Source organism: Pongo abelii, chromosome X (assembly GCF_028885655.2).
Source record: "Pongo abelii isolate AG06213 chromosome X, NHGRI_mPonAbe1-v2.0_pri, whole genome shotgun sequence".
NCBI lineage: Eukaryota > Metazoa > Chordata > Mammalia > Primates > Hominidae > Pongo > Pongo abelii.
The window spans coordinates 9970838-9992828 of NC_072008.2; the positions used below are offsets into that span (position 1 = coordinate 9970838).

At 48.9% G+C, this 21991-nt stretch overlaps 1 protein-coding gene across 3 annotated transcripts in view; it reads left to right on the forward strand.

Moving 5' to 3' along the window:
• The window catches only part of SHROOM2 (shroom family member 2), a 162723-nt gene extending 145113 nt beyond the window's left edge, over positions 1-17610 (forward strand). For 2 of the 3 annotated variants that reach the window (XM_002831370.5, XM_054544330.2), the window contains 5 exons: positions 340-1035; positions 5286-5837; positions 7349-7520; positions 12811-13083; positions 14833-17610. In XM_002831370.5, the coding sequence (XP_002831416.3) occupies positions 340-1035; positions 5286-5837; positions 7349-7520; positions 12811-13083; positions 14833-15099 (1960 nt within the window). In that variant the 3' untranslated portion in view covers positions 15100-17610. The remainder of the gene's footprint in view (positions 1-339; positions 1036-5285; positions 5838-7348; positions 7521-12810; positions 13084-14832) is intronic. The other variant, XM_054544329.2, reaches the window with a different exon arrangement.
• Positions 17611-21991: the final 4381 nt, after the last annotated feature.

Below are 21991 nucleotides of genomic sequence, written 5' to 3' on the forward strand. Positions count from 1 at the left end.
AAACGTTAATGTTGTTTCTAAAATTTTTGTTCATTTATTCCTGCAAAAACAAATGCAATTTGTGTGTGTATGTGTGTCTGTGTGCGATGTGTGTGCCTGTGTCTTGAATGCTTCATGTTCCCTTGTGGGACATGCCAATCGACAGCCTCATGTTGTCCGAGGTGTGTCACAACTCCCCACCTTGCATGAGGAGTTGCGGTGGCGACAGGTGTGGGAAAGTGCATATGGATTTAACTCCTGAAAGTGGCTTAAGGGGATTGTGAAGATCCAGGTCCAGTCCCTTGTGGTGGGAAGGCGTTATTGGAATTGTTGATTAATTTGTACTTGTTCTTCCTCTAGACAAGCAGATGCCCAGTGTCGGGAAGGCAGCCCAGGATCACAGCAGCACCCACCGAGTCAGAACGCACCGAACCCACCCGCATTCTCTGAACTATCTCACTCCCGGGGAGCCCCAGAGCTGCCCCAGGAGGGCCGGGGCCGAGCGGGAACCCTACCTCGAGATTATAGATACTCGGAGGAGAGCACCCCAGCAGACTTGGGACCCCGAGCCCAGAGCCCTGGCTCACCCCTGCATGCTCAAGGACAAGACTCGTGGCCAGTGAGGTCAGCCCTGCTCTCCAAGAGGCCAGCCCCACAGAGGCCACCGCCACCCAAGCGCGAGCCCGGGAGATACCGGGCCACAGACGGCGTACCTGCTGACGCCCCGCTGGCCGTCCTTGGCAGGCCCTTCCCAACGCCATCCCCTGCGTCCCTGGATGCGTGTGTGGCCCGCCTGTCCCTCTCCCACAGCCCCTCTGTGTTCAGCAGTGCCCAGCCCCAGGACACCCCGAAGACCACTGTCCGTGAGCGTGGAAGCCAGCATGTGAGCGGGGGCGCATCATGTCCTCTGCCAGAAGCACTGCTCCCTCCCAAGCAGCAGCACCTGCGCCTGCAGACGGCCACCATGGAGACCTCGCGCTCCCCCTCACCCCAGTTTGCCCCCCAGAAGCTGACGGACAAACCTCCCCTGCTCATCCAGGATGAGGATTCAACCAGGTACTGTCCTGCGATGGTGTTCCCTCCTCATGAGTCTCCTAATGTGGGACGCGGGTTCTCAGTGGGTCTTTCTGGGGAGTCACCTGGGCACCTTGCTTTAGCTCAAGGCATTGGACTTAAAGTCAGTACTGGGGAATAACTGTGTGGACAGAAAGTGAAGCTTCAGTTGTGGTTGGATTTTTATCTCATTGGGGGGCTGCTGTTTCCTGCAGGGAACAGGGGTAGATGTGAATAGGCGATACATCTTCCCATTCCTCCAAGCCAGATGCATTTATATTTGCATTACCCACAGGCATCTGCAGGGTAGAGGTCTGTTTTTTGTTGTTGTTGTTTTAATGCAGTCAATATTTGTGATTGGAATTGAGTTTAACCTAAGCATGCGACCTTTTGGTGAAATTGGTATTTTTCGTGGTGTCCAGTATTTTCTTACTCCTTTTTTTCCAGATTTTTTTTAATGTTAGAAAGCTAAGCTGGTATATAACTTTTGTTAAAGCAGAAGAATACTCATTCACATTTCATGGTGCCATCATCAGGATTTCAGGCATGGAATTATTGCATCCATTGAGATGTTGATGAATGTCAGGCAGGGACTTGACCTTTCAAGAGCACTAAGCCCAGCATGGTGGCTCACACCTGTAATCCCATCACGTCGAGAGGTCAAGGCAGGTGGATCGCTTGAGCTGAAGGAGTTCAAGGCTAGCCCAGGCAGCATGGCAAAACCTTGTCTCTACTAAAACTACAAAAAATTAGCCAGGTGTGGTGGTGCATGCCTATAGTCCCAGCTTCCCAGAGAGGAGGCTGAAGTGGGAGGATCACCTGAGCCTGGAGGTCAAGGCTGCAGTAAGCCAGGATGGCACCACTGCACTCCAGCCTGGGTGACAGAGTGAGACCCTGTGCAAAAAAGAGCACCGGCTGTTTAGCTTTCTTCACACACAAATACCACCTCCTTGAGTGCCTTGAAGGACTGAGAAATGGAAGAAGGGGAGAATTTCTGTCTCATTCTCTGGAGCAGTGGCTCTCAACCTAGGAGGTGGAGGGTGATTTTGGCCCCCAGGGGACATTGGGCAATGTCTGGAGACAGTTTTTGTTGTCCTAAGTGGGATGGGAGTGGAGGGTGTTCTCTGCATCTAGTGGTGGAGCCCAGGGAGGCCACTCAGGGTCTGCAGTGCATGGGCGGCCCCCACAGAGCATTGTCCGACTGCAGATGCCAGCTGCTCTTAGGCTGGGAACCCTGCTGTAGAGCCGCACACCCAGCACAGGACCCACCGTCACCTGTGCTGTGTAAATGTGGGGCAAAGAAAACCAAGTCGATGAATGCAGGTCCTCAGTCACACCAGGTGTGGCGGGTGGCTGCTGTCCTGGACAGGACAGATAACAGGTATTCCCATCATCGCAGAAAATTCTGTGGGACCTCACTGCTCTAGAGTCTCAAGTAATTTTTTTTCTTAGCTTCTAAATAACTCAGCAGAGAAAGGACATGACTGATACTGATCCTGTATCCCCAGCTGAGGCATTGTAACCACAGTTTTCTCTGTGGGCCAAAACTGGGCTTTGCATCATTTAAAATGTATCTAAAGATCATTCAGATATCCTTTCAATTGGTAACATTGTAAGGTTCTGAAAGGAAAGTGTCTTACTCCTTTCAGGCTGCTATAATAAGATCTCATAGACTGCATGGCTCATTAATAGGAGAAATTTGTGAGTTGATGAGGGCTGGTTGCTGGAAGGTCCGATCCACTGTGTTCTGTCCTTATTTTGAAGTCAAGGCTCGTGAAACTGTTCTCATGTGGAAGTCAAGACCGTTTTTAAGAAGAGAGACCGTTTCTGTTAAAAAATGATCAGGAATAGATGCTTTGTTGGAAAGTGTATGTGAACCCGTGGGAGATACGAGATTTGGTTTTTTTCTTTCCCGGTACTGTATTTTATATTATTATCATTATTATTCCCTGTCGCCCAGGCTGGAGTGCAGTGGTGCGATCTTGACTCTTGGGTTCAAGTGATTCTGCTGCCTCAGCCTCCTGAGTAGCTGGGATTACAGGCACCTGCCACCACGCCAGGCTAATTTTTGTATTTTTAGTAGAGACGGGGTTTCACCATGTTGGCCAGGCTGGTCTCAAACTCCTGACCTCAGGTGATCTGCCTGCTTCAGCCTCCCAAAGTGCTGGGATTACAGGGGCAAGCCACTGGGCCCAGCCTCTTTCCCAATATTTTAAAAACTGTGAAGGGAGATTTGTTTATGTTGTTTAATTTTTTTCTATTGTGCACATCAAATTTCTGCACAAAATGGGGAGGATACCAATACAGGCTGATGTGAAAGTCAGTAATAGGCAAGCAGAGCTTCTCCCGGGGGCGGGGGTGAAGGGAGTGCGGAGGGTTCTGCGTTTGCTGGTGCTTGGATAAGGTGGCCGGGTTTTCCTCCTTCTTTTATTATTATTATTATTATTATTATTATTATTATGTTTTTAATAGAGAGGTGGGGAGGTCTCACTATGTTACCTAGGCTGGTCTCAAACTCCTGGGCTCAAACAGTCCTCCCACCTTAGCCTCCCACAGTGCTGAGATTCCAGGTGTGAGCCACTGTGCCTAGCCAGGGTTTTCCTTCATAAGTCTGACCTATCTAAATGGTATTTTCCACAGTTAGACTTTGTAAATTTTCTTCATGAGGAAGCAGTTATGAAGTGTCTGTGAGTCCCTAGATAAAACACATCAGATGTTAATGGACCCTACTGGAGAGAGGGAGGAAAATACACAGTTAGTTCATCTCAGCCTGAGCACCACTCCCTTGATAGGGAAAGAGCCCTCCTGCATTCCCAGTCACCAGTGAAAGAGGGAAAAACAGCATTAAATTTAGAGCATCGTGGCTGCCCTCGTGCTGTGGAAAATTGGATTCACTTGTGTAACGTCGTAGGGGCAGTTTTGGGTTGACTTCATTAGAAACACATCCTAATTTGGGGTTGTGGAGTTTGGCCTGTTTCTTTTTGCTTCCCTCCTAACCACCAGCATATGGGGCTGCTTCTCCAGTGCTCTGAAAAGCTCTTGGCTGAGATGGCCCTGGTCAGCGTGGTCTAGCACGGTGCCGCTGAGAGCAGCAGGTGCAGGGCTGCCCCAGACAAGGGACTGTGGCATTGCTGGGCCTGTTCCTCCTGTTCTCTCTCCCCCAGTCTCCCAGGGATGCTTTAGGTGCCTCTCTAGTCCCTTTCATCCAGAAACTTTTTTTTTTTTTTTTTTTTTTTTTTGAGATGGAGTCTTGCTCTGTTGCCCAGGCTGGAGTGCAGTGGTATGATCTCAGCTCACTGCAACTTCTGCTTCCCAGGTTCAAGCGATTCTCGTGCTTCAGCCTCCCGAGTAGGTGGGATTACAGGTGCACACCACCACACCTGGCTAATTTTTGTATTTTTAGTAGAGACATGGTTTCCCCACGTTAGCCGGGCGGGTCTCGAACTCCTGACCACAAGTGATCCACCCACCTCGGCCTTCCAAAGTGCTGGGATTACAGGCATGACCCACCACACCTGGCTGAAACTTTTTTTTAAAAAAGCAAAACTGTGCCCTTTGGAAGTAATACAGAACCGATGACTCGCTGCTTACTGCGAGATCATATCTCACTGGTGTGCAAATCTGTGCCACGCTAGCTTGAAGCACAGCGGGCAGGGGGGGTACAAGGACGGTGAGGACAGTGTGGGGTGGGCTGCCCTGCACATGGCATAGGAGCTTCTCCCAAGTGGGGTGGTGGGGGGCTTTGGCCTGACTCCTAGCACAGCCACTCCGGAGAGGAGCTCTCCCCAGGCCCTGAGAACTACGCAGGAACCCGTGGGCCTGCACCAACCTAAGGATGGATGGGAATCCTGGAAAATGCCCATCCACTGCAGGCTTCCCCTACAAAAGAATGTTTAACCGAACAGGGCTTGTTAAAGTTTGCATTATCATTGGCAGAATGACAAATGGTATTAAATAGTCCTCACAGCCCCCCACAAACCCCTGGAGGACACGTCGGGATGCCTCAGGGGTGGCATTGGCAGTTTGAGCGTAGAAAGGATGCTGGGGTTGGAAGGCGGAGGTAGGAGTCAGAGGGAGCTTCTTGAGGCTTCTGCCTCATCCAGGATGTGGGATCATGGAGGCTCCTTCGAGTTGGGTGGCTGGCTAGCGCCTTTGAGTCAGGTTCCCATCCAGAGGGGAGGGCAGGGGACGCGTCAATCAGGGTCTGTGGCTGGAGCATGCTTTGCAATTTCAGCAGACTGTTCATCTTCCAGAATCGAGCGGGTGATGGACAACAACACCACGGTGAAGATGGTGCCCATCAAGATCGTGCACTCGGAGAGCCAGCCAGAGAAGGAGAGCCGCCAGAGCCTGGCGTGCCCCACCGAGCCACCCGCCCTGCCCCACGGGCTGGAGAAAGACCAGATCAAGACGCTGAGCACGTCAGAGCAGTTCTATTCCCGCTTCTGCCTGTACACGCGGCAGGGTGCTGAGCCCGAGGCCCCACATAGGGCCCAGCCGGCTGAGCCCCAGCCCCTGGACACCCAGGTGCCCCCCGAGAAAGACCGCTGCGCCTCCCCTCCAGGGCTCAGCTACATGAAGGCCAAAGAGAAGACTGTGGAAGACCTGAAGTCGGAGGAGCTGGCCAGGGAGATCGTGGGGAAGGATAAGTCCCTGGCCGACATCCTGGATCCCAGTGTGAAGATCAAAACCACTATGGACTTGATGGAAGGCATCTTCCCCAAAGACGAGCACCTCCTGGAAGAAGCCCAGCAACGGAGGAAGCTGCTCCCCAAAATCCCCTCTCCTAGAAGCACAGAGGAGAGGTGAGTAGACGTGGCCTCCCAGCTTGGGCGTGACTCTGCCTGGCATCTCTTAGGCTTGTAAAGGGAAAGGGAGCATGCCTCTCTGTTTTCATGCGTGCTTTTGGGGAAGACAGATTTTCATAAGGGCTCCTCGATGCTTAGCACTTTTTGGCTTTTTTGTGAGCCTCCTGGAAGAGAAATGGAGGGTTAACGGCTTTGGGCCTGACATGAAAATACACACTGCAGACCACCAAGCTGCCTTGGCCTGAGGCCAGTAGGATTTCTGATGATGCCCACAGGTCTCCTTTCTCGTAAGACAGCTATTCTCAGTGGGGGCCGTTGTCTACCCTGGGGGACAGTTGGCAATGTCACCGTGGGGAGGGGTGCTCTGAGCATGTGGTGGGTGGAGCCCAGGAACACTGCTCAACATCTACAGTGCACAGGAGGGTCCCCACCACAGAGAGTCATCCAGCCCCCACGTGTCCCTAGTGCCAACATGAGAATGGAGGCTTAGATTGAATATATATGTGTTTCTTTATGAAATGGTTTTTTAAAACTTTATTTGAAATGTTTTTACATCTGCATTTTAAAAAATTATTGTAATTTGGCCAGGCGCAGTGGTGCACACCTGTAATCCCAGCACTTTGGGAGACCAAGGTAGGCAGATCATTTAAGCCCATGAATTCAATACCAGCCTGGGCAACATGGCAAAACCCGGTCTCTACAGAAAGTACAAAAAATTAGCCGGGCATGGTGGTAGACACCTGTAGTCCCAGCTACTCGAGAGGCTGAGGTGGGAGGATCACTTGAGCCCAGGAGTTGGAGGCTGCAGTGAGCTATGATGGTGCCACTACACTCCAGTGTGGGTGACAAGAGCAAGACCCCATCTCTTGAAATAGAAATGAAAAAATATTATGACAGTTTACACCTGCCTGAACAAATGTATTTTAATTGGTTTTGTAAGTAGCACTTTCAGCATATCTCCTTCAGCCACTTGACCACGAAGGCATGCATGGTGGCATCTTCCCTGCTGCTGACATAGGTTCTGCCAGCACAGCATCGTTCATGGGTAGGAAGGTGGAGTGGGTATGACACACAGCCAAGGAGGAGCAGCTGGACCAAGTGGACCCAGGCAGGAGGGCACCGACAGGGCTGCTGGGAGGAAGGGAGAAGGGTTGGTGTTTGTAGATAGCGTCACACATGTCCTTGTCCTGATCAACCCAGGCTCCTGGTAGAGATCATCTGTGCTCTCACCTCTGTAGCAGAGATTCTTAGATATTCCTGCTTATTTGAGTTTTTGCCTTTTTTAAAAACTACGTTTCATACACTTACGAGTATCCATTTGACAGGGTTGATTGTTTTTAGTTTTAACCTTGTTACCTACTTATTATTCCCCCTTTGGCTGTCTCATCTCCCTGGCTGGTATCCTTTCGTGAGCACCAGTGTTGATTTGTCATAACCCAGGGGTTGGGGCAGAGGGGCTATTTGCGTGCAAAGTCCCAGCTCATTGAAGTTCCCACACCTTTACCCAGGAAAGAGGAGCCCAGTGTGCCTGCGGCCGTGTCCCTGGCCACCAATTCTGCCTACTACAGCACGTCGGCCCCCAAGGCAGAGCTGCTGATCAAGATGAAGGACCTGCAGGAGCAGCAGGAGCACGAAGAGGATTCGGGAAGCGACTTGGACCACGACCTGTCGGTGAAGAAGGTAGGAGAGTCCATTCCAAATGACAGCGTGCGCGTGTCCAGGCAGGGGCAGGCATCCAGATCACACCATCCTGCCCCAGTGCAGACCCTGTACCACGTGTCCCAGGGCGTTTGTGTTCAGCTTTCACTCAGGACAGTGGAGTTTGAGGTGATATTAGTGAAGCCCTCTGTTGTTAGTTCTATGTTCTAATCTTGAGCCATTCCACAAACGTCTCTTTGCTGTTTCAGTAGGATCCAATGTCAAATTAGTTTGGTCACCATTCTCTTTCATTTTATCTTATTTATTTATTTTTGAGACAGGGTCTTGCTCTGTCATGCAGGCTGGAGTGCAATGGTACAATCATGGCCCACCGCAGCCTTGACCTCCTGGCCTCAAGCGATCCCCCTGCCTCAGATAAAGGAAAATTATTTTCAAATTAGAAAGTGGTAACTTTTTTTTGAGATAGAGTCTCCCTCTGTCACCCAGGCTGGAGTGCAGTGGCACACTCTCAGCTCACTGCAACCTCTGCCTCCCGGGTTCAAGCAATTCTCCTACCTCAGCCCCTCGAGTAGCTGGGATTACAGGTACCTGCCACCAAGCCTTGCTAATTTTTGTATTTTTAATAGAGATGGGGGTTTCACCATGTTGGCCAGGCCAGTCTCGAACCTCAAGTGATCCACTCACCTCAGCCTCCCAAAGTGCTGGGATTACAGGCGTGAGCCACCGCTTCCGGGCTAGAAGGTGGTAACTTTTTGGTTCAAGGTATTAAAAAGGGAAATGAAAATTAAGGGTTTAGGTCTTGGGGCTTTTACGGGCCCTCCTTCTGGCACACGGTACCATTCGCTTCATTCTGGTTGCACATTCCTCCTTTAAAAAATGATAAAGAATCCAAAACGTTCAGTTTTTCCACACAGAACCAGGAAAATCATACCATCTGGACCATTTGAATTTGGGCCACACCCTAGGTTTAGAGAACTGCATTCTTTGCTCGCATGCCTTTGTTTTTCATGATATAATGAATTTCAGAAGCGGCATGCCTTGATTCTGCCGCCCTCATCTGTGGGGCACTCTGTCCACCTGCTTTGGGAGGCTGGAGATGCTGGGAAGCCGCCTCACCAGAAGTGTGGCTCCGGAACTGAGTGAGTCACTGTGGGCTGGAAGTTGGCCTCACTTCAGTTCAGCAAGCGTGAGCTGGGCACCTGCACCAGAAGCACATGCTATACATCCCAGCTCTCTATGGTGCTGATGACTCAGCGGTCCTGTTTTCCTGCTTGATTTGACAAAGCGGCCACTGCTGCATCACATTTTCTCCCTGCTTTCCCGCAGCCACACGCTTATGATGTCACACATTCCTGCAACGCGTGCACAGGCGAAGGCGTGTTCAGGGAGGAAGTGAGCATAGCGCAGATGGGGACTTAGCAGGCCACCTGCTCTGTAGCTGCTTCAGGGGAACATATGAGACCCTAATTCCGTAGGCGTCCAGCATTCCCAGGGGGACCACAGTTGTCCCATTCGCAGCATTGCTAGGTGGTCATAGAGCTGAGAGCCAAATCAGGGAACCCTCTGTTTTAGGAGAAGACTAAGGACAGAGTTGAGAGAGTGGAAGCCCCAGGCAGGGATGCAGCAGGGGACTCTGGTGGCTGGTAGAGAAGCATCACGCAGAGACGACAAGATATGGTTTTATACTTGGAGCAGCTCAGAAGAACTCTGCCCAGAAAAGAGGGCACCATGTTGAGTTGAACCAGATAGCTGATTGGTTTAAGTTTAGAATCTTTGAGAATTATGGCTTTTCCCCGGAACCAGGAGGTGAGTGCAGGGCCCACACAGAATAGACCTTGTTTCCCCTATAGAAGGGAACAAAAGTTGGAGGAAGGGAATGAATGGCCCAGGGCTCATTCTTAGTGGAGGGATGAGAGTGGCTGTGCGCCTGGTCTCTACTGTTACAGGCTCTTACCTAAGCCTCCCGGAAAGCCACGCGCTGCAAGAAATAGCAGATACAGTATGGACCACAGTGGTGAGCCCTTCAGCACCCTGGGTGGTGTGGACAGCCACTGATCTGTGCGCTGTCCCAGGCCAGGTCTTGTCTCAGAAATCTTTGAAAGCCAACGGCTGCTCTTTATACAGTGGCCCTTTAACAAAGGGGAAATGGTTTCAATAAAAATTTGCATATGACATGTAAAAGAACCAATAAAGAAATCTGGACTCCTTCCAGAGAGCCCAGTTTCAAATTAGCTCAGCTGAGGTAGGTTTTGAGGGCACATGTTCATGCACCAGTATAAAATCTACATTTCTGTAATTGCTGAAGAATAATGGCACTGAAAAATTCCTGAGCGGCCGGGCGTGGTGGCTCACGCTTGTAATCCCAGCACTTTCGGAGGCTGAGGTGGGCGGATCACAAGGTCAGGAGATCGAGGCCATCCTGGCTAACATGGTGAAACCCCGTCTCTATTAAAAATACAAAAAATTAGCCGGGCGTGGTGGCGGGCACCTGTAGTCCCAGCTACTCGGGCAGCTGAGGCAGGAGAATGGCGTGAACCCGGGAGGCGGAGCTTGCAGTGAGCCGAGATCGCGCTGCTGCACTCCAGCCTGGGCGACAGAGCGAGACTCCGTCTCAAAAAAAAAAAAAAAAAAAAAATTCCTGAGCAGCCCTGGCGGGCATCCTTCCTTATCCACAGTTACCTGCATTGCTTGCAGTCTTCCTTCAGGCTAGCATTGGCATCAGGAATTTGGGAAGTTCTTCATGCCTGTTTCCTGTTTTGTGCTTTTCCCTCAAGTGATGAAAATCTAAAATTTGGCCACATTCTCAGCTGTGAGATTCTCAACTTAAACAGTCTCTCCAGATAGGTAGTGAGTAGGAGAAGGCACAAACCACTTTTCCTCTGCTCTCACGCCACAGCAACCAACACAGAAGACTTCGGTGACCACATGTGTGAGGGGGGTTTCCCACACAGCCAGCAAGCAGTCACTTCTGCAGCAGACACCAGCTGGGTGGCCTCTGATTCAGTTCAGATGTGACACTGTCAAATTGGAGGTAGCGTCTCATCCCACAGGTTGAGGGCTCAGTCCCCAAGACTGCACCCCCCACACACACCAGTCGCAAGTCTGAGTCTCAGGGACTTCTGACCAACCACCTTCAAGTTGGGGTTTCCATGACCCCCTCTTTAGTTTCCATTACTTTGCTAGAGTGGCTCACAGAACTCAGGGAAACATTTATATCTATGATAAAGAATGTTACAAAGGATACAGATGAAGAGATGTGTAGGGCGAGGCATGGGGAAAGGGGTGCGGAAGAGCTTCTGTGCCCTCCCTGGGTGCTCCGCCCTCCCTGGGTGCTCCGCCCTCCAGGAACCTTCTTGTCTTCACCCGTCAGGAAGGCCCCAGCCCCGTCTTCTTGGGCCTTTTATGGAGCTTTCATTGGATAGGCCTGATAGAAATCTGTGTAGAAATGTGATTGGACAAAAAGACTACAATCCAGTCCTAACAGACTGAGGAGAAAGCCACAAGGTCTGCCTGTTGAGATTCTTGTTGGCCTCTCTGTGTAGCATTCCTTCCCCCTAGGTGTGCTGCAGGACCCTTCAGGAATATGGGGATCTTAAGACCTGCAGTCATTCAAGGTGGCGGAGGATTTCTTTATGGAAAGGTTGGGGAAGATTAGATCTTGCTTTGGGCAGGTAAAAGTTTAAGACCAGCCTGGGCAACATGGAGAGACCCCGTCTCTACAAAAATAAAAAAATTATCTGGATGTGGTGGTGCATGCCTGTGGTCCTAGCTGCTTGGGAGGCTGAGGTGGGAGAATTGGTTGAGCCCAGGAGGTCACTGCTGCAGTGAGTGGTGATCATGCCACTGCACTCCAGCCTGGGCAACAGAGTGAGACCCTGTCTCAAAAAATAAAATAAAAATAAAATAAATGCATCCATGCGAGGGAAAGACCTCATGCAGTCAGGAAATAGGCTGCCTCGTATCTGGCACGTGTTTCTCCTGCTGTGGGGTTGACTTTTCCTGCCTAATACTCATCCGGCTGGTCATTTTACCCATAGATTATGGAATCAGGGCAGGACCACTTGAAGCCAGGAGTTCGAGGCTGTACTGCACTATGATCATGTCTGTGAGTAGCCACTGCACTGCAGCTTGGGCAACATAGCAAGACCGCTTCTCTAAACAAGTAAAACAATGTCATCATTTAGAAGGCTGGTGGGAAAGGGCGTAGAGTGTTAGCGTCTAATAGTTACGCAGTTTCAGTTGGGGAAGATGAAAGAGTTCTAGAGATGGATGGTGGCGACAGGTGCATCGCAGCGTGAATGTACCACACACCACAGAACTATGCTCTGAGAAGTGGTCAAGATGGCAAGCTTTATGTTACATATATTTTACTACAATTTTTAAAACAGTCATCTGTTTGCATTTTGGTCAAGTTGAAATCAGTAGGTTATAGTAAAAGACTGTTAAGTTCATTCATATCCCTTTATTGGTCTTAATTTTTATATGCTAGTGTTAGCAATTAAAATTTTTTTTCTTTTTCTTTTTCTTTTTTTTTTTTTTTTTATCTTTAGCAATTAAAATTTTAATTGCTAGGCCAGGCCCGGTGGCTCACACCTGTAATCCGAGCACTTTGGGAGGCCAAGGTGGGTGGATCACCTGAGGTCAGGAGTTTAAGACCAGCTTGGCCAACATGGTGAAACCCCATCTCTACTAAAAATACAAAAATTAGCCAAGCGTGATGGCGCACGCCTGTAATCCCAGCTACTCAAGAGGCTGAGGCACAAGAGTCACTTGAACCCGGGAGGCCATTGCATTCCAGCCTGGGCGACAAAGCAAGACTGTGTCTCAAAAATAAAAATTAAATAAATAAAAATAATTGCTAGTGACAGTAATTATATGTACAGGACACTTACTAATCACGGAATTCGGTGCTGGACATAAGACTCACTACTTTCTCTCTATGTGAATCTTCAAATTACAAAATTCCAAAGGACAGAATACATAGGTCTGTGACTCCTTCCAAAGATATGGGTTGAAATTGCATCTACCATGACGAGCATCGGGGCCACAACTCCGATGTTCTCTAACAGGGCATGAACAGAATGAGAACAGGTTTATTTTATTTTTAAATGCCAATAGTGTCATTAGGAGTCATTCTTCTTTCCCTTAGTTGTATAAATCCCCTATTATTTGATGATGCAAAAGTGAGCTTTCACGCAGATCGGCTGCACCTTTCACGTAGGTGCGCCAAGGTGGCAGTGAGCAGTGTGGCCGGGGTGGGGGCTGGCCTAACCAGTGTCTCTGCGTTCCCTTGCCATCCCATGCCCAACAGCAGGAGCTCATCGAGAGCATCAGCCGCAAGCTGCAGGTGCTCCGGGAAGCCCGCGAGAGCCTGCTGGAGGACGTGCAGGCCAACACCGTGCTGGGGGCCGAGGTGGAGGCCATCGTGAAAGGCGTCTGCAAGCCCAGCGAGTTTGACAAGTTCCGGATGTTCATTGGAGACCTGGACAAAGTGGTGAACCTCCTGCTGTCACTGTCAGGCCGCCTGGCCCGGGTGGAGAATGCCCTCAATAATTTGGACGACAGCGCTTCTCCCGGTGATCGGGTAAATGCAGATGCGTCTGACTTGGAAATGGGGGGTGGTCTCGTGGGAAGGCTGTTTTTCAAGTGTCATGAAAGTCAGCTCCTTGGAGCCTAGCATAGCTTCCACATGGCCTGTCCACCTCTTCCTGCCGACCTTGTCGAGACAGTGCACGCTCTATACCCTCTCCTTCCTTTTATATTTCTTTAGTTGTTTGTTTGTTTGAGACAGGGTCTCATTCTGTTGCCCAGGCCAGAGTGCAGTGGTGCGATCTCGGCTCACTGCAGCCTCTGCCTCCCGAGGTTCAAGAGATTCTCCCACCTCAGCTTCCCGGGTAGCTGAGCTCACAGGTGCATGCCACCATGCCCAGCTAATTTTTATATATTTTTGGTAGAGACGGGATTTCACCATGTTGGCCAGGCTGGTCTGGAACTCCTGAGCTCAAGTGATCCGCCTACCTCAGCCTCCCAAAGTGCTGGGATTACAGGTGTGAGCAACTGTGCCTGGCCTCCTTCCTTTTAATTGAGGGGAAAAGATGCTTATCAGATGCAGGGAGTTGAACCGTCATTGGACTGCAGGGCTGCGGGATCTTCTCAAAGAACTGTTACCTCTTTTTGACATCTTTTCAGATATTCCTATTGACTCTTACTGATAATTGTCTCTTCTTAGAAAAATCATGTTGTTGTTTTTTTTTACTTTTCTTTTACCATGTATAAGTCCGTAACAGACATGCCTGCCTGCTGACGATCGTAAGTACTCAATGATAGCTATTTTCTTGTGGTTGTTGTAGCTGTGATTTAACAAGAGGGCATATATCAGTCTAGAAGGAACCAGACAGTGCACCTAACTTTCTCAAGGCGTTTCTCAGTGGGTCTGTCTTTTCGTCCTTTCACATATGAACCAAGAGAAATAATAGCTGCCTTGTTGGCTTTTACCTCGTAGGCCAAATATCAGTAAAACAGCTAGTTTTGTTCTCACAGAACAGGCCTTCAGAATGTTCATCTGTATCATGAATAAAACATCTTAACCTCTCTCAGAAGGGGAGCAGAAGAAGCACCCCTCCCCTTTCTCCAGGTGAGGGTGATTTGGGCCACGCAGAACGCTGTCCTGGCGCTGGGCTTGGAGACGGTGCCCTTCTGCACTCAGCTGAGTGCTTAGTAACTGTGTCGTGGAACTAGCTAGGTCAGGGTGGCGTCGTGCCCGAGGGGGCTGCTGGCTGACACCCGTGCATAGCACTGCGTCTCCTCCACCCTCAGGCTTCCTTGTGTGCAGACATGCTCTGCAGGCTCGAGGGCTTCTCCTCCTTCTGCCAGGAGCGTTTAGCAAGCCTGCCCTGAATTCCTCTCGAGTCCTCCCATGTGGCCAGCTGTCCCACGGTGTTCCCATGGAGCGGACCTTGACGCCAAGAGGGCCCCGCAGTCCTTTGCCCTTTGCAGCATCTCAGAATTCTGTCGTTGTGAGTCCCTTGGTGACTCTTCTGCTCACCATTCAAGGCAGGTGGGAGAGAGTCAGGCTCAGACAGCAAGAGGAAACCCAGAGAGGCCTGTGGGCGGCTTCTGGGGGCCTCAGGCTGGCCCACTGCAGCCATGAGACACATGCCCCCAGGCCCTGGGCCCTGGGTTTGTCTGTGTGGACCCCATCGGATCTCTGGTGGCATCAGGGTTTCCATCGATAAGTTGTGGGACCAGCCCACAAGTTGCCAGTGTCTTCAAGGGTTGGCCAGTGCCCCGGCTTTCAACCTGGTCCTCAACAGGCTTGTTTGTCTGTCAACAGCAATCACTGCTTGAGAAGCAGAGAGTCCTGATCCAGCAGCACGAGGACGCCAAGGAGCTCAAGGAGAACCTGGACCGCCGTGAGCGCATCGTCTTTGACATTTTGGCCAACTATCTGAGCGAGGAGAGCCTCGCGGACTATGAGCACTTCGTGAAGATGAAGTCGGCCCTCATCATCGAGCAGCGGGAGCTGGAAGATAAAATCCACCTTGGTGAAGAGCAGCTGAAGTGCTTATTCGACAGCCTTCAGCCCGAAAGGGGCAAATAAGAGACCAGTCCCTGGTGGAGGAGGGGCACGGGGCCTCCGAGCTCCAGCTCCGTTCCCAAGGATACTCGCGAAGACCCCACCTGTATTCATGCCCTGGAGAGAGACTTCTCCCATAGCAAAGAGGCTGTTAGAAAAGCAATAACTTTTGTGTTTGTGTGGGATGATTTATTTAATTTTTTTAGTTTCCCTTTTGATTGCTGAGAGCCATTTTCCTTTACACATAACTACACCTGACACCAGGCTCTGCTGGATGTGAGTTTCCACTGCATGGGCTGTGGGCTGGGCCTGTGGTGCATGCCGAGTGGTCACTGTCAGTGGGAAACCCGTTGTTCCTCCCGTCTTCAGATGCTGAGCCAACTGCTTGGACAGCAGCCAGCGCGTCATGACGTGCATGAGAGGGGGACCCTGGTGCTCATCTTCTCTTGTGATTCATCCAGGCATGGGCTGCCAGGTTTTGTCCCTGCTCGTTCAACAGTGTGAGCATTTGTCTCTGTTATCTAATGATGTTCTCTGACCCAGCAGAAATCATCATCGTGATGATGATAATTTATTAACTTTTTGGAAAGGTGAATAGTTTCCTAATGGTTAAAAACCAACTGTGAAAAGGAACAACCTGTGTGGTTGGGTTCACTCATTCTCAGATTAAATTGCCACTTAAAGAAATAACGTGCATGCTTTAAAAAACACAGTCACGCACCAAGCAGGCAAATAGCTTTATTCCTTCTCACCTAACATCACAGTTGTTCTGCAATGTAAAATTTTTTGGTTAAGAGCGTGTCCAGTAGTAATGTGCTTGTTAGCTGTTTCTCAAGACCAACAGAATATTTTTTCAGTTACTTTCCCCCCATGTATTTTGTATGCATATGATTGTCCACGATAATTGGCTACTTTTCCATTATTTCCTCTTTAAATCGTTCAGCATGGCATGAGGGCCACATTCCATGTACGGGAAGACCCCTTCCTCTTCAGAGGTCCCCGTGGACTACACAACTCCTGAGCTTGATCTTTTTCTGCCGTGAAGTTTAAAGATTCTATGCCCATTTCCTTGATTGAAATGGCAGGATTCTAAAGAGAGCCTGGTTTGTTAAAAGAAAACACTGTCATGCTGTCAGTTCCCAATTGACAAGTCACAGACTGGGAGAAAATATTTGCAAATTGTGTATCTGACAAAAGGTTTGTGTCCAGGATGTACAAAGAACTCTCAAACTGGATAGTAAGAAAACAAACAGCCCAAGTGAAAAGCAGGCAAAAGACTTGAATAGACACTTCACCAAAGAGCATACACGCGTGGCAAACAAGCACACGAAAAGACGTTCAGCCGCCGATGGCTTGGTTATAATTTATAACTTACTTATTTTTATCTAATAATTGTAGATTCAGTGTATTTCTTCAAAAAATGTTTTATTAAATGCATGTTAATGGTGAGTGAATCCCTTGGGTGACTTCGTGTTTAGGTCGTATTAGGGCATTTGTTGGATCAACGGATCATTTTAATCCTGACTTCCCCTTATTCCCATAAAAGAAGTTTTCCAGTGGAATGGAGATTTCATTTTGTCAGCAGCAGTGACCACAGCCTTACCAAAGCAGACGCGTGCGCGTGCACAGACGCACACACACAGATGTCTTAAAAGACTAGAATCCACACTTCCTGAGCCAGAGGGGCCGTGTTGACTGTAATGCATTCTCTATAGAGCCAAGTCCAAACTGGCAAGCTCAATGATGCAGGCAATAAACCGCCTTTTTGGCAGCCTACCAATGTCAAAAGGATAAATGTCTTTCCGAAAGTGTATATTCCTGTTAAATTAAGCTCTTGCTAACTTGAAAAATCCCTGTTCTGCCAGCGAAGCTTCCTCCTCCTCTCCAGCTGGTAGTCACTTGCTGTGAATGCTGGTCAGTCTGAAAAGGTGAAGCTGGCTGTGCACTTACCCCCATCTTTCTCCCTCAGGGAGACGACCCAAGGAATTTCAGAGTATTTTGTTTGACAGAGCTTTTACCTGTTATTCTTTGCCCTCAAATACAGTATTGTGGTCATTTTGATGATATGTGTGTAAAATGTGAATAATCAGTTTGTGTGTCTGTACTCAGCCTTTTGATGTCTTTTTAGGACTTTCTCTTCTACACAGCAATACATAGTGCTCGAGTGTCCTTGTAGCAAAGCACATAGAGCCAGCTGTCCTGTCAGTTCCCCTGTTTGCCTCTGAAACGTCTGGTTAGTGGGGACCCAAAGATTCTAGTGAGTCAACATCCGTAACTCTGTATCTAGTTGTATTATTCATAGAAAAGCAATCTGGTGCTAATGGTTGGCCCTGGTGTTCTTGGGTGGCAGCTGCTCCTTCGCCCTCTTGTAGCGTGGCTGTGGAGGGCTCTGCCTATGGGGGGTGGCCTGTGGCTTGTATCCTTTGGTCCACCACAGCACATGTGTGTAGATTTCATGCTCGACACTTTCCACTCACCTATCAACAGATCATCCTGCTTGACTGTAACAAAATAAATAGTGTCTCTTCAAGTGAATGGAGCATGTCTTTGATTTACCTACCTTACAGCTTTTGTAAAAAAAGCATATCCTCACCATATGTCAGATTCTTAAGCCATCTGAGTAAACCGTGGGATTGATTATATGTGTGTAATTTATTTACACTAGTCGGTTTGTAGTAAGGAAACAGGGACCAGGTCGCATCAGTTAGCTGGTGCCCCAGTAATGCTGTGTAACAAACTATAAAATGTCAGCAATAATCTGTGCAACAAAGTATTGACTTAGCTCATGAATTTGTAGATGAGCTAATTTGGGCTGGGCTCTGTGCTGTGTGCCTCTCCTCTTCCTCATGGGACCAGCCATGTGGCTGGATGTGTTCATGGCAGGGGCACAAGACAACACACCCTGTCACAAAGGGGCTTCTCCTGGCTTTGTCCTGTCATACCTGCTAACCTTCTTCTGGCAAAGCACATCTCCTGGCCAACCCCGGCATCAAAGGGTGTGGAACAGGCTCCACCTTTTTAGTGGACGAACCATAAATTCACATGGCAGAGTGTGGACTCAGGGAGGGATGAAGAATTGGGGCTGTCCATGGGCTCCGTCTCGCCCGCCTCCTAGTGTCTGCTGATATGGAGTGGCACCAAAGTGGCTGGGACCACGGAGTCAAGTTGCCTGGAGCAAAGCCACCTCTGTCACTTCCTAGTTGTGTGGCCATAGCAAGTAACCCAGCCTCTGTGAGCCCCAGCTTCCTCTCTTGTAATTGGAGATGGGCTGCTGTGAGGTGAAGTGAGTTGATAAATGTTCGTGTGCTTAGATGCCGTGCTTGGTTCACAGCACAGCTGCATAAGCTGTGAATACGGCTCTTATCCTGTTGTGCACCTGGAGGAAACACTGTCCCTGCAGTCAGAATAGATCCGCCCACCGGAACCACCCGAGAGATAAATAATGGTTGATTTCTTTTAATTGGTAGGATTAGAAATGTTTCTGCTAGGGAGCAGATTTGTGAGACCTGAAGGTTAGGCAGTCAGGGTTATGGGAAGACCCTTGGAAAAAGAGACGCAGTCTTTCTCTGTCTGTCGCCCAGGCTGGAGTGCTGTGGTGCGATCATGACTCACTGCAGCCTCCAACTCCAGGGCTCAAGTGATCCTCCCACCTCAGCCTCCCAAGTAGCTGGGACTATAGGCACACTCTCTACCACACCTGGCTAATTTTTTATTTTTGCAGAGACAGCATCTTGCTATGTTCCCCAGGCTGGCCTCAAAGCCCTGGCCTCAAGCCATGCTCCTGTCTTGGCCTCCCAAAGTGCTGGGATTACAGGTATAAGTCACTGCACTCAGCCCAGGGTTGGGTTTATATGTGTTTTCTTGTATTTGTTTAAACTCCGTTTCTGTCTATGATTGTCAGATTTTTTTTTTTTTTTTTTTTTTTTTTTTTTTTTTTTTGAGATGGAGTCTCGCTCTGTCGCCTGGGCTGGAGTGCAGTGGCATGATCTCAGCTCACTGCAACCTTCACCTCCCTAGTTCAAGCGATTCTTGTGCCTCAGTCTCCCAAGTAGCTGGGATTACAGGTGCCCACCACTATGCTCAGCTAATTTTTGTATTTTTAGTAGAGATGGGGGTTCACCATGTTGGCCAGGCTGGTCTTGAACTCCTGACCTCAAGTGGTCTACCCACCTTGACCTCCCAAAGTGCTGGGATTACAGGTGTGAACCACCGCGCCTGGCCTTATGATGGTCATATCTTAATTTATATGTTTAACCTCTTGTTAAACTTTGGGCTGTGAAGTAGACCAGGTTCTGTGATTCGTTCTAATGTTTTCTAACAGTCAAAAAGTGGAAACAGCTCCGATGTTCATCAGTAGGAGAATAAATAATGATAGTCTACTACGTACAATAGAATACTGCTCAGAAATACGAAGGCATGAATTACTGAAACACACAAAATATAAGAATGCATCTAAGAAACACTGTGCCAAGTGGGAGACGGCTGAGGTAAGAAGAGTGCCTGCTGCAAGACTTCGTTTATGTGAAGTTCTAGAATTGGCCAAATTGTCTGTGGTAGAAAATATCAAAGTCATAGTTGTCTCCAGAGGTGGGGGTGTGCACAGGGTACTTGGGGTGAAGTTCATGTTCTGCAAATGGATAGGGGCATGGGTTACACAGGTGTTGGCTTTTGTCAAAATCCAGCCATCATGTACTTAAGATTTGTGCATTTTATGAGAAAAGGAAAAGATAAATATTGAACTGCACCTCATGCTATGTGGGCTGATGTGCTTAGGGAGGAATATACTGATGTCTGCAATTTGCTTTGAAATGCATAAAAAATAAGATGGGTGAATGGGTGGGGAGAGATGAATAGATGTATTGATATGTGATAGGCACAGTAAAACACTAATGGCAGAAAGTCGGTGGTGAGTATACAGGTGTTTACTGTAAAATCCTTTCAACTTTGCCATTTGAAAATGTTCTTAATCAAATACTGGGAGAAAATAGGCATCTCACCCAACATAGCCTTCCTAAGAGCCTTCCAGATGCTCTGTCTGCTCTTAGGTGTTCACAGAAAAGATGCAAAAGCCATTTCCTGGGCATATAGTTCACTTATTCTCTTGTTGATGTATTCATACAAATATAGTTATTAATATTCTTTCTCTGTTTACCAGAAAATTATAATATGGTGTATTTGTTTGTTCTTGCATTGCTATAAAAAACTACCTGAGACTGGGTAATCCATAAAGAAAAGAGGTTTAATTGGCTCACAGTTCCACAGGCTGTACAGGAAGCATGGCCTCAGGAAACTTAGAGTTATAGCAGAAGGTGAAGAAGGAGTCACGTCTCACTAGGTTGGAGCAGGAGGGAGAGAGAGAAGGGGGAGGTGCTACACACTTTTAAACAACCAGATCTCATGAGAACTATCATGACAACAGCAAGAGGGAAATCCATTCCCATGATTGAGCCACCTCCCACCAGGCCCCTCCTCCAACATTGGGGGATACAATTCAACATGAGAATTGGGCAGTGACACAAATCCAAAGCATATCATTCTGCCCCCGGCCCCTCCCAAATCATGCCATTCTCACAATGCAAAGTACAATCGTCCCTTCTCAAGAGTTCCCCAGTGTTAACTCATTCCAGCATTAATTCTAAAGTCCACAGTCCAGAGTCTCATCTGAGAGAAGGCAAGTCCTTTCCACCAATGAGCCTGTAAAATAAAAAACAAGTTACCTCCAACATTCAGTGGGGGTACAGGTATTGGATAAATAATCCCAATCCAAAATGAAGAAATCTGCCAAAACAAAGGGGCTACAGGCCCCATGCAAGTCCGAAACCCAACAGGGCAGTCATTAAATCTTAAAGCTCCAAAATAATCTCCTTTGACTCCATGTCTCACATCCATGCCATAGTGATGTAAGAGGTGGGTTCCCAAGGCCTTGGGTAGCTCTGCCCCTGTGGCTCTGCAGGGCTCAACTCCCATGGCTGCTCTCAAGGGCTGGCGTTGAGTGCCTGTGGCATTTCTAGGTGCATGGTGCAAGCTGCTGGTGGATCTACCATTCTGGGGTCTGGAGGACAGTGGCCTTCTTCACAGCTCCACTAGGCAGTGCCCCATTGGGGACTCTGCCGGGGGGCTCTACCCCTACATTTTCCCTCTGCACTACCCTAGCAGAGGTTCTCCATGAGGGCTCTGCCCCTGCAGCAGACTTCTGCCTGGACTTCCAGGCCTTTCCATACATCCCCTGAAATCTAGGCATCAGCTCCCAAGCCTCAACTCTTGCCCACTGCACACTTGCAGTCTTAACACCACATGGAAGCTGTCAAGGCTTATGGCTGCCACCCTCTGGAGCAGCAGCCTGAGACATATCTCGGGCCCTTTTAGCCAACGCTGGAGCTAGAGCAGCTGGGACACAGGGAGCAGTGTCCTGAGAATATGTAGGGCACCAGGAGCCCTGGGCCTGGCCCACAAAACCATTTTTCCCTCCTAGGCATCTGGGCCAATAATGGGAGGGGCTGCCATGAAGGTCTCTGAAATGCCTTGGATGGATTTTCCCCATTGTCATGGCTATTAACGTTCAGCTCCTCTTATGCAAATTTCTGCAGCCAGCTTGAATTCTCCCCAGAAAATTAGTTTTTCTTTTTTACCACATGGTCAGGATGCAAATCTTCTAAACTTTTATGCTCTGCTTCCCTTTTAAATATAAGTTCCAGTTTCAGATCATTTCTTTGCCCACGCATATGACCATATGCTGTTAGAAGCAGCCAGGTTACATCTTGAACACTTTGCTGCTTAGAAATTTATTCTGCCAGATATCCTAAATCATTTCTCTCAAGTTCAATGTTCCACAGATCTCTAGGGCAGGAGCATAATGCCTCCAACTTCTTTGCTAGCACATAACAAAAGTGACTTTTGCTTCAGTTCCCAATAAGTT